Raw genomic sequence first — 13,358 nt, 5'->3', positions numbered from 1 at the left:
CTTTTGCATTTTTCAAAAGCTGTGGCTTATGCATTTTATTTTCACATTTAACGCTTCTTTTGATTATTTTTTATTTCCTAAGATGACAACTACTTCTTTTGAAATGTAACTTGCTTCTTTTCTTGTCATCCTCCATCTTTTATGCTCCCTTATTGTCCTCTGAGACTAAATCCCCATCATTATCAGTGACAGTGGAAATACTGAAAGACATTCATCACTTTAAGAGGACGACAGGATGAGTATCTGTTCTGTTCTGTCTGGACTGATCCACAGGCGTGATGTGAAATGCGTGCACAGGCATGTGGCAGCACCTTGCTACTGATCCTGCCTGGGATTATTTCAACTCCTGTGCAGGCTCTGAACTGGCCTCCTTCACTCTGTCTCCTTGGGGCAGCTGAGACATTATGCTAGGCGGTAACGCAGCAGGGTAGCCTGCTTAAGCTTTTCCCTGTGTGTATGTGTGTGTGTGTGTGTGTGTGTGTGTGTGTGTGTGCACAGACACAATAACACTGTCTTTCACTCTCCTTACACAGAACAACGAAGGGAGAGTGGGAATGAGATGGAGAAGCTAGCTCAGAAAGACTCCCTGCTGAGCTGGAATGGGTGCAGCAACAATGAGGAATTTACTGGCTGATATGAGGCAAATGCAGAGTCTGACAGACTGGAGGTTGGTGGAGTTACTCTAATCTGCAGCCATACTCCAGCATAAAGATAGGAGCATTACTGTGGTACAACTACAGCCTTAACACATTTACATGATCCGCACTTAGGTTTCCAGCTGCAGGGCCTGAACATGACACAGAATACACTTCTCCCAGAGGTGGTCTACAAGGGCTTTCTGAAGGCAACAGACATGCAGAACTCTCTGAAGAAATTTACTAATTTACATATTGTTTAGGTTTTTGATCCAACATGGAAGTGATTATACCATCTAAGGATGACAAAATCTTTTCAATCTAAAGAGAGTAAGACCAAATTTACTAAGAAAAAGCTACAGATATATACAGTGACCAGTGACTGAAACAGAGCAATACATGAACACAGTATAGAATCATATAAAACACAGCCATTAAGTAAAATGAATGTGCTCCTTTCAGACAGTATTCTGTACCTGAAAAAGAAATATTTTGAGAAAATTTGACCTCCTCTCACTAACCAAAGAGGCTTATGTCTCATCCGTTACAACAGGCGCTTTGTATAAAGCAGTGTGAGCTACCAGGCAGCTTATTTACATGCTATGCAAATTTCTGACCTTCCCAATGAAGGTGTAGGTAAAAATGTGGGGAAATTAAAGTTGATCATTTTGAATATCTTACTTTAAAATTGAAGAGAGTTGAGAGCCCAGAACTTATGCGCAATATCAAATGTGTCTTGGCAAAAGATAGGAAATTGTAGATGTTCCTCTCTGCTGTCGCCAGAGGGTGGCAGCAGCAGAGCACATTCAGCCTCCTCTGCAGACTTTACAGCACTATGAAGCTCAACAACCAGGTTTTTCTTTTTGCTTACCATGAGAAATACAGCCCTCCTCTGCCACTTAAAATGCCTTTTTATGATCAGGTGTGAGTAGTTTCTGACTGAAAAAGGAATCTGCGTTTAATGTCAATAAAGCTCTATTTTTTTCATGAACACTGAGAAAGCCTTGAAGACTGAACATAAGCAAACCGTAACCTCTCAGGAAAACTGAATTCTTAGTCAAAGCATGTCTGCTCGTCTCAAATTTGGAACTTTTTCTTCTTCATGTCATTGACTCTATTCAAAAAATACCACTGAATCTTTTAGCTCAGCTCCAAATAGATTTTCAGTTCTGAATTTTGGATGTTTTGTCAACCTTGCTGAATACAGCTTTGAAATAGCATAGAAGGAAACTACAAAGTCATTTCATATATAGGCTATTATTTAAATGCTATCTATGCTTTTCACTGGCAATAAAAACAGTTTTATGTTATAGGTAGATATTTGGACTATCTTGACATCAGGGTTTGTTCTTTATAAGGTTCAGGAAATTTGTAACAAAGCAAGCTTGTGATGGCTTGTTTTGTTACATACCAGATGGTGTTATCTTGTAGCGTGACACAATTTTTTTTACCTCAGTCTCATACTTTTCTGAACTAATTTTTGACATCATTGACTTGTAGCATTAGAAAACAATGAAGCAAGTCCAACACAAAGCAATTAAATTGAAAATAACAAAATAATTAAAGAGTCTAAAAAGGGCAAATACAATTAATCTCAATGTAGTTTTCAAGCAGAAAGACCGTTTCATGTGTTGTCCTTTTCTGTTTCCTGTTCTGTCTTTGTTGGCATTTGATTTGACTAAAAGAGCAGATTTATCCACATGAGGCAAACCTAACAGTCAAGTCCAATCTGGATTTTGGAGCGGGTTTTGGGGGGTGAAGGTGGAGAAGCACAGAGAGGATAATAAGGGAAACTGTAAATGCTGAGTCAGGTCCAGATGACAGACAACAGGCCATACAGAGGTCACATCCTGGACAGAAAGTCTGGGAAAAGGATACACACGGACTTTCCTCTGAGTTCTGTGCATCCCAGAGCTGTCCTTTAACCTGTCCCACAACCTTAACGGCACCAGGATTGAACTGCTTTCAGACAGTAAGAGGCCATCTACAGCCGAATGGGAGCGCAAACAAACTGGAGTCTCTCAAGGCCTAAAACCCAAGTTGCTGACTCAGAAGCCTGGGCTGGTCTTGTGACAGCAAAAAACACACATCCAAAAACAGAAAATAAATTCATCCATTTTTGTTCAATAACACAGCTTTTCCTTTCAGTACCCTTTTCACCCACATTTAGTAAATCGTCAAGAAGTAGCAGAGCAAAAGACAGTCAAAGGAATGCATCTTTAATCAATGTCAATATGTTTGCCAAGGGGACTCAGACATTATCTGCATAATGCCAACATGTGTCAGACACTTGTATGTACAGTATGGATGCGCTCAAGCTATCTCTTTGTTTAAAAAGAAAAAAAAACTTACCTAAAGAAAAAATCTGAAAAAAAAAAAACTAAAGAAAAAAAACAAGGATATGCTTGTGGAAAACTGAAAATCTCAACAAAGCATTCATCTATTTTTTGCTCTTAGAAACACTTGAAAAGAGAGGATAGGTTATTTGTTGTTCTTTTATCAAAGTGAGTTTGTCTGTTGATATTGTCCATTATGGAGATTTAAGTAAGTACTCTGAAGGCAAAAAACAACAAATTTTATGTAGCTTTATTAGATACAATAACTGGATTGATTTTTACAGACTCTTGTTACTTTTATGACAAATATTAGCCAATAGGTAATAACGTAATAACCCTTTTCCTTAATAGCAGTTTCCACGTTGCCGTTGAGCAGTCAGTGACCCTGGCAGCAGCTGCTGTATGTACTCATCTCCATCAGAGTTACTATAAGGTTCAAGGTGGACTGACTACTACTCTTATGACAGTGACAATTTTGCATGTAGCTTTTTTCAATCGTGTTTTGATACTGTAAAAAGAGTATACAGTGTAGTGTATACAGCCATATTTCATACTTAATCGGCTATGTTATTGCATTCTCACAGATTTTAGGTCTGTGCTCTGTCAATTCGGGTGAAGCATCACAAGCTGCCACAGTGAATGCCTTCATGCACAGCAGACACAAAGAGATCCTAGAATGGAGCAGTGATGGCTGCTGGTGGCGGTGGGGGTGGGGTGTTCCAGGCGAGTTTAGAGGGAGGGACAAAAGATTACCCCCTCTAGATATCCATTACTCAAATGGTGTCAGCGTGGGGGGATCATACTCCCCCACAGGAACCCACAAAAAAACAGGTCACATACCTCATCACAACAGCAAAGTGATCTCCACATCAGCAACTCAAAGCAAACTGGAGACATGTACTGGCCAGATTTGAATACAAGGACAGGGTGTAGGACTACATTTCCCAACTGCCTAGAGAAACAAGGACATGTGTGGCTTTCCAGGGAAATTTCAGCACAGTACTAGAGGGGCGGCAATAATGGGCTGTGTTGTTGCCTTAACCTGCCATACAGCATTAAAGTGTGTCGCAAAGCACAGAGCTACATAATGGCTTTTGTCCCAGCGGTTATGCATTCATCGCATCACATATTCTCCACACTTCTCTATGCTCATCTCTTTGGACTTTTTGTTTTGGTTGTTTCAATTCTCTCTATGGAAACTAATGATGCACATTTACAATAAGCATTAACATGCAAGGAAAAGTAAGTGTTAATAGAGCAAAACCGCACATTTTAATTACATCACCTATACTTCATTGTACTGCACTAAAAATGACTAGGACACATTAAAAAAAGAAAAAACAATCACTTGCCTAAAAATATCAGATCTTTTATCATTTGTCATGTTCTTGTGTTACATAATATGACCTCTGGTTTAAAATGATACTTAGTAGTGCATGTTAGTTGGCACAAATGTATCTATTAATATTATATTCATAACCAAATATGATCTAACATGCCTAATCTAATATGGTGTAAAGATAAAGTCAGCACAGTGTAGGCGAGCTCAGGATCAAAGCAATCCTGTATCTGTCCTGTACACACCACTCAAAGCAAGCTTATCTTCTGAGTGCATGGGTAAAAGCACATGGCGTCACAGGCAGGGGCTAAAGGAGGCCAAATGAGGGTTAAGCTGCTTTCAATATTAGTTCTTTTTGAAAAGATGACTCCATAAATATGTAGGAGACACAGATCCAGGCTTTATTTACTGGTCAGATGAGGGAACAGGAAGGGACTCTATCTTGCTTATGAGTGTATAAAATTGGACAGAAACCAAATCAATATTCAGATAATATTTTCTTCTTGTTTTTCTAACAGCAGGCACCGATGACCACCTATACAAAGTAAGGCAAATATGTATACATAATCCAAAGACTGAAAATTATAAATTGAAGATAAAACATACACTGGAGTGAAGCACTAAGTCTAGTGTCATTGCCATTACCCAGACTGAGCCAAAAAGATGTAATGTGATGTGATAAAATAGAGCCTGAGTTGCATCAGCTATGCCTGACTAGCAAATAAGGAATCCATAGCTACAGACTGACTGCAGCGGTGTCTGGGCTCGCGCTGCTATAACAAACACATAAATTGGTCCATGATTCCAAACTTAATGGTGCTCTCCTGTGCCATCAGCATAAGCAGAAAAAAAAAATAGGACAGGACATGCTGGACAAAGAAAAAACTGCCCCCCCCTCCATTTTTTGATCTGCTGCCATCATTGCAGCCCTGCCCTGAGCAAATGTAACTGGAGAGCAGGCTGTTTGTACTAGAAACTGGAGCTGCCTTTGCAGTCAGGTGGGAAAACAAGGTAGGGGACTTTAACCTGCATGTGCAACATAAGTGTATTCAGGAAAAACAGAGGGAGGGGCCATAGAGCCAACAATCTACTGCACTAGACAGACACAAGACATATCTCTTTTTGCACACACACATGGATTTGAACAACAAGAAATGTCCTAAAAGCTCTCCCACAGTCCTGGAAAATGAATCTGCTAAGGCTGCCTTCACTGCACAACATCCAATTGATTTCTAGGCTATTTGAGGTAAATTCAGGAAGTAGCTACAGCTGCAGCATGGCACCATGGAAACTAAGGTCCCACCCCATGGTTGCAGAGTTCAGTAAACAGGCTGAGGCTGTGGCAGCGTAAATCATAGACAGTGTTCAGCATGAAAGAGGAAAAATAACTTACTTCAAAAATAAAGAGGATAGAGTCCAGCTCTTCCCTTTGAGATTTGTTCCCTGAAAGACAAGGCACATTTTAAACACATAACTGGGAGGTATACTGCATTAGCCTCATCAATAATGGAACAATAATATGGGCCATTTTGCAAACGCTTATTCAAAGTAACTTGTGCTAGCATGAGAGCGTACTCCCAGTGGGAATGAATCCCATTCCCGTGGTAATATAAGAGAAAGATCTAACCTGTAAATCTACACTGAAAACCAGAAATTGCTTTTATATGGGCTTATGCATTTTCCTCATTAAATTTGTTGTCTCACATTTGCCCTTTGAAAGTGGAAACATTATGCCATGCAGAGCAGGAGGAGGGTTAATTATTGAGCCATGCTTGAGGGTGGTGGTCACACAGTGTATAGTTTACACAATAAAGCTTACCTTTTTGTTTTAAGTTGCTTTCCAGTGTAATGAAATTTTCATAGAAGATAAAATAAATCTGAGAACAGTTGCTCTCGAAGAATGCCTTCAGTTCACTCTTGTCAATGATATCTGGAAAAAAATAATAATGAGTCAGTACAATCTTGAAAGCAGAAATGATATATCTACTCTCTCTGGGAAATACCATCTTATACATAAACATGTTGGAACCAGGTGATAAAACTGATGTAAAACTATGGATATTTTAACTTAGCATAAGAATTTAAACTTTTGTCTCCTGGTCAAAAATGACAAATTACTGTTAAACTTGTATAAAGAAATGAAATAGATTCTGGTTGTTTGGAACACACGCTCATATTTACCACAACATTCAACATAACACAATAACGTGGATCTCTAACTGTAATTTAAAGAATTATCGCAGACTTTTTACTGTCCCTTTAACTCCAAAGTGGCAGTTAGTTTAACATCACTGTAACACAGATGACTTCCCACTTGTTCCTTCTTTTGTAGCCTACATCTGATTTACATCAGGCAAATTGCTTCACTTCCTTACCATGCTTACCATGCAAAACTTTACCCATTCCTCTCTTGAAATCATTACTGGAATAATGACATTATTTCTGCAAGTGTTAAATAACAATGTGTCTGAGTGTAAATTTTCAAAACAATATTTATCTGTTAATTATAAGCAGAAATTGTAGTGTTGAAGTCATTGTGCATAAAATTTTAAAAACACACATAACCTTTCAACTTATAGCAGAAAATGACATTTTTGAACAGAAACTCGCATCAACAGCTGGCAGGTTTTCTTGCCTTTCAGCAAAAGCCACGGTATAACTTCAAATTGACTCAAATATATGCTGCCATTTTAACCAGCAGGGCGATTTACATTTCCCTCAAAGTGTTTCAGTCCCCATTATGGACAGAGCTTTCTCACCTCAGCTTGGATAAATTTAGGGAAAGTCTAATGGTTTGTGGAATACAGAGTGGAGGTTTGGACCACAGCCAGACAGAAGAGCATCGATGGTCAGTACAAGCTTGGGCTGCAACAGTTGATGACAGAAACAACTCTCACACCTGTCCAGCCACAAACAGACTGGCAATAATGATCCCCCAGTTTCTTCATTTAATGAATCCCTATTGTTTGCTGTACTTAAGGAGCCGAGATAACGAGATAAGACCGGCCTGAATAATTAGATATAGGACAGGAGGAGTTCTGGCATGATAACAGCAATTAAGATTCACCTTCTGTTGCGATTCTCCACCACATGGCTAACTGGAAGACTCCCAGAAGCAGTGCAGATAATAGAGAGTGCTGGAATTGTGGGGTGTGAGACAAAGACTGAATTATTTTGCATTGAAATCAAAGCAAAGATAAAGAAGATGCATGATGGAAAGTCAAAGGCAAGACCGCCTTTAGCCTTGGAAAAATTTAGAAATATTTGTGTGTGTGTGTGTGTGTGTGTGTGTGTGTGTGTGTGTGCGTGCGTGCGTGCGTGCATGCGTGTGTGTGTGTGTTGGGGGGGAGGGGGGAGGGGAGTTGGAGCTAGACCCAGGTGTGGTGCAAAAGTGGTTAGTAAAATCTTTTCAAACTCCACAAGGAGTCAATGATTAAACTTAATATTTTAGCTAACATGGAGCAACAACCACAGCCTGAAGCCAAAGCCAAAGTAATATATAGAAGTGTGATAGCACAGCTGATAAACACTAGCAGCAAATGACTGTGAAGTCTAAAATGAATTGTGTTATACATTATCACTCTGTTAACAAGATACTTAATAACAAAACAGATATTTGAGCTGTGAATTCTACAGATAAAACACACCATATCTAATTTTGACAACTACAGGTTTGATATTCAGTGACCTAGATTTAAAACATTTATTTACGTATTTATTGCTTTGACTTGTATGGTCAATTCATCAGCTATCAGTTTTGAAATGAAATGAAATATAGTTAATTTATCATCTTTCGCATTTCCCCCACACAATATTATTATTATTATTATTATATTATCCTATAAATGTCCACTATGGGTTGAGCTATAATTTTGTCTACACATGGTAGCCACTCTGTGTATGGGACACAGAGGAGCACATCCAGTGCTCACACTATTTCTTAGGGAAGGCAGCACTTAAATGACAGTTGCTCCTAGCATTATGCTAATCACATCTGCTCCATTCACATTTAAACGCAAAGTAAGACACTTGAGTGCACACTCATTTATATACTCACGCTGTATAAAACTTTAATTGCAGAAATAATGATTGTCTCTTTAGTGACTCCATCATAAACTATGACCAGAAACTATCCGCTCTGGCAAGTGTTTCAACAACCAACATCTGAGTAAAAGATATAAACAAACTCTGTTTGTTACTTTGCTTGTAACTCACAATGGGCCTCATTCACAAACAGTGCGTAGGCACAAATCTGTGCTTAAACTCTGCACACGATCATTTGATGCACAAATGCAAGATTCATCAATATTTTCTTACCCAAATTTGTTCTTACTCTGCGAACAAATTTAGAACTGCCTCAGACCATGCATACACACAAATAAGGAAGGACTGACTTAGAAAATGCAAACACATACCTTTTAAGTACATGCAAAGCATATAAAACCACATTCATTAAAAAGAAATTTAATTAACATTTTCAAAAATCATTAATTTACTAATATATTGGCCAAATGTATTAAACAACCATGAAACTGACACACTTTCACCCTCATCATTGTGACAATTAAAATATTCAACGATAACAACAGTCCAAGTTTACAAAGGAATATATGAGAATGTACATTTCGAAATGTAGGCCTAATAGTTTTGGCTTTCATTTAATTGTTTTGGCCTATAACCATCACCCTCTCCCAACAATTTCTTGTGCCATGAAATTACAGATCTGTGGCCAAAGGCAATTGGTTAATTGGTAGAATGTTAAAGGGCATGCAGGGGATATAAACCAAATATAATAACATATTCCATCAACTGATGTTTGTCCAATTATTGCTGCTATTCTCTCATCCTGTGGTGTTAGATCAGGTGGACCTTGTCGTCCACCAGTCTCCTTCTTCTTCTTCTGGTCCGTAATGTGTTTTTTGGCATCAACTTTTATGTTGAACCACCTTTTTCTTCACCTGGGCCACAGTGGCCTTCTCCGGGGATACTACGTTGACAACCTTGATTATTGTGGTCCAAGCATCTTCTTTTCTTTTTTTTTTTAACCATCATCACCCCTGAGGAGACACTCTTGAAAGGTATTTCTTTTCTGGCTTCCACCTTGGTCACAATTGTTTTGAACTCTGTGGTTGTAAAGGTCTTTTGTTTTTTGTCTTTTGGCGCCATCGATTCTTACAAACTGTGAAATTTACCACTTCTCTCCTTGCGTAACTGCTTCCTTCATTCACGAATCAACTCTAGGCAAGCAGGTTCCTTATATGGAGAAATGGGACCATGGTAGTATGCTAATCACAAATTGCAAGCATGCACTTGTCAATGTAGAATAATTCTGATTCACACACATACGCAAGGTGGTGAGAGCGAAATTGGCCAGTGTGCAGGTGTCCCACGGTGATTTTGCGTACACACTTATTTTGTACACAAAGAACATTTCCATGCACATATTACTGAATGAGGCCCAATGATACACCAATAATGTAGTTATTAAAGAAACATTCACTATTCTTCTCAATAAAAACGTGTAAATCAGTGTTTTTCAACCTTGGGGTCAGGACCCCACATGGGGTCGCCTGGAATTCTAATAAGGTCACCTGAAATTTCTAGTAATCGATAAAAATAAAAAATAAAAACTTACTACTAAAAAATATATGGTGAGTTGACAGAGACAATCACAATACATAAAAGACATGACAAACTCTGAAGCTGAAACTGAAGCACTGTGGTACTGTTTATCTTTCAAATGTTCATTGTGGCTGGTATAAGATGCTGCAGCTCTTTCATAATTCATAGTTTGAGTTATTGTTTGTTCAGTATTAACTGTCAGCCTTGTAACTACAAGCTGGACTAACTGTACATATCCTGACCAAGGAAAATAAAATTCTCACTTTGTGCAGTAATCTACACCTGGCTTTTCTGTCTCCATCCATAATAATATACATTATATAGACTCAATGTCATCTAAAATTAACGTTTATTTGCAACATAGTATAGCAAACTATTACATGATCAAAAATAAATTAATTTTAGCAAAAAAAAAAAAAAAAAGTCTCTGTTTTGAATGTCTGGGGTCGCCAGAAATTTGTGATGTTATAATGGGGTCACGAGCCAAAAAAGGTTGGGAACCACTGAGGTAAATGGACCACTCCTGAGCGTGAAAGTAAAGACAGGAAGTGTAATGTGAATGTTTAGTGAATGACCTGCTGATGGGTGCTGGATCAATATAAATGTAATGCTACATGTCAGAGCCCTCAAAACCTGTCATCCTGTGTTCACCAGCCTCAGTGCTCTCCACCTGCTCAAATTCCCCCAACCACTTACTGAAGCATGACGGAGGAGGGAGAGGCCTCAGGAAAATAACTGAAAAGAAAAGATCAAAAGACTTCTGAATTCTTAAGAATCTCAGGTGGACATCTCCCACACTTGTCCACCTTGTCTTATCTTTAACAAACAATTCATATTGTATTCAGCAACATTAGATCACAAACAAAATAACAAATTGTGTTTGCTAAAAGCCCCCCCCCCCCCACACACACACACACACTCTGGTTGAAAGAATAAAGTCGCACAATGGCTGTTGGTATTGTGAGCAGAGACCCTTCACTAAATGGGCTTCACTGACTTCTCAGGTAGCAACGTGCAGACAGAAAGAGACAGAACCTGTTCTCCAGGCCCTGGGAATGCATGTGGATGACACTGTATCCTCCAAGTCCAACAAGATAACAGTGCCCTTCAGTTGACACCCTTCCATCTGCGGGACTCACATGTCAAAAACAGGAAAGCACTGCTGGAGAAACAGCAGCTTTAAAGAGCTGTGATCACACAGGGCTGTTATGGCTGGCAGAAATCTTGTCTCTTCGCAACTTGGTTTTCAGAACCCTTCTAGTTAAGCAAAATTAATGTGCATACTCAGCAATTTAATTTAGATACAATGACATTTATTGTGGAGAAAGGAAAGAAGATTTAAGAAAATGTGGATGAGGAGCAATCGAGGAGCACCGAGAACATCAAACTGACTTTAGTAACAGAACAAACCAGGAGTTGCTGTTTTTCTGGTTCAAATACTATGGTAGTAATTTATCTTCTCATAGACAGAAGCTAAATGCTGCTAGCATCCAAGACCTCCCTCAAGTACAGTAATCTGCAAGGAAATTGTTTACAGACTACATAGTGTAGAATAGATAATGGTGACAGTGATGCAAAGACCTGCAATCTTCTATGGATAAATTAATAAACAGGTGCCAAACAGACCAGAAGTGGCAGGTTGGTGACACAGTTCTCCTTTGTATTATGTTTCCTGTTAACTGTCAGGCAAGCAGAGATGGTCCACCCCCATGAAAGAACACCAGCTGCAAAACACTCACATACACACAGAGCTAAAGCCTCTAATGTAAAATTTGGAGGGCAAACCGCTATTTCTTTATGTTCAATGGAGGTAGCACTACTACAGAACTTGCATTCATTCCCACAAAATGCTAAGAAAAATATTTAATCAAAAGTGCCATTACTATTGATGATACCATTAATCAATAATGAAAACTGCAGAGAGAAAAACCACTCATATTTTGTGTCTATGATTAGCAGAAATGCACACATAGAGCTTTCCACCATCACAAATCAACTTTATTAATGTGTGTTTGGCAACTATCACAATCATATATCAGGTTTATGAGACAAAGTATTTGTAATAAAGTGGCCTGAGCTCCACTGGCACGGTCAGGACAGTTTTATTTTTAAGTATCTCAAAATCCGAGGTATGTCTGAGGATTTGGACCTTGATATTGCTAAACATTAATTCAAGGCTAATTCGAAACAACAATAATGGTTTGACAAAGCAGAAGCAAGGGAGATGCAAAGAAATAAAGCACTGGTCTTTTGTGAATTTCAAATTTCTGCCACAAGGTCAATTTGTTAAAAAAAAAAAAAAAGGAACAATTTTGTACATTAAATTTGTGTCCTGTTTGGAGCAGTTTTTGGAGTGTAAAAGCTGTGCAATTCTTTTGTGAATCTGGACATTGGCGTATACAACAATATTTTAACCTCTGGCTAAATTCCATTCCAGATGACCTCTCATCACAATGGCATGTGACAGGGTTACCTCATAAGCTTATCACTGTGTACTTTTCAGAGGAATCATAAAGATTTTGTAATTAATACATTGAATAACAACATACCCAAAACTTCACGCTCACATAAAAATTTGCAGATATGGGCTTTGCTTATGTACTAACTCACAGAATTAATGTTGTTGGCTCAGGTCACTAGGACAGTGAGTTTAAGGTTTGGTCTGCACTGACACAGTTAATGTAATCTGTTCTGTATCTGGCATGTAAACTCAGTACAGGTGATTTAGAGTTACAGTGTAAAAACATTTTAAATTCATTAGAAAGAGTGGGCAGATCAATTTGACTGCCAAATTAGTAATACACGGAAAAACAACTGCTGTCAAAGATGTCAGGAAAAGGTGCACTCATGTTTACTTCATGTAGATATTGTCAAAATACTGTAATACTGTTGTTCCACAATGATGCAAAGATGAGTTTTACATCAGATAACCACAAAAAGCCATGTCACACAGCCTGAGCCCAAAGAAACCTAAAGGAAAATATGTCATAGTTTGGTTGTAATTCACCTACATTTTGCAAGAGGTTGGAAAATTGTGTTTCAAATCATGGATCATGATTCTACTTGAAAAGACTGAAATATGCTCTTTTGGCCAGATCGCACAGCGTCACTACTATTACTGGGTCTTTTGTGGTGTGAGGCGTGAATTGCTGTGCCACACACAACATAACAATCAATAATTGCCTCTTTGGCATGCCTTTGGTGGACAATAACTGCAGCTAGTAACCAGAGTGGGGGAGATAACTTATTTGATGGTGAAGCTGTAAATTGTAAGCTTCACCTTAATGTTTTCCATCTTGTAGCTTACAACTCTAATAAATTGACTTCAAACTACATTTGCCTAGCAAGCACAAAGAGAGTACATACTTCATGGTGCACATTGAGCTTGTTAGCAAGATGGGTGAAGGTCATCTAGTCAGCTGAAGC

At 38.6% G+C, this 13,358-nt stretch overlaps 1 protein-coding gene across 4 annotated transcripts in view; it reads right to left on the bottom strand.

Annotated features, from left to right (window-relative positions):
• Positions 1 to 13,358, bottom strand: part of ralgapa2 (Ral GTPase activating protein catalytic subunit alpha 2) — a 101,142-nt gene that overhangs the window by 75,512 nt on the left and 12,272 nt on the right. For all 4 annotated transcript variants that reach the window (XM_030126099.1, XM_030126102.1, XM_030126100.1 and 1 more), the window contains exons 2-3: positions 6,130 to 6,240; positions 5,704 to 5,753 (exon numbers count right to left, since the gene is read on the bottom strand). In XM_030126099.1, coding sequence (XP_029981959.1) covers positions 5,704 to 5,753; positions 6,130 to 6,240 — 161 coding nt within the window. The remainder of the gene's footprint in view (positions 1 to 5,703; positions 5,754 to 6,129; positions 6,241 to 13,358) is intronic.

Source organism: Sphaeramia orbicularis, chromosome 22 (assembly GCF_902148855.1).
Source record: "Sphaeramia orbicularis chromosome 22, fSphaOr1.1, whole genome shotgun sequence".
NCBI lineage: Eukaryota > Metazoa > Chordata > Actinopteri > Kurtiformes > Apogonidae > Sphaeramia > Sphaeramia orbicularis.
This window is presented reverse-complemented; position numbering and strand designations above follow the sequence as displayed.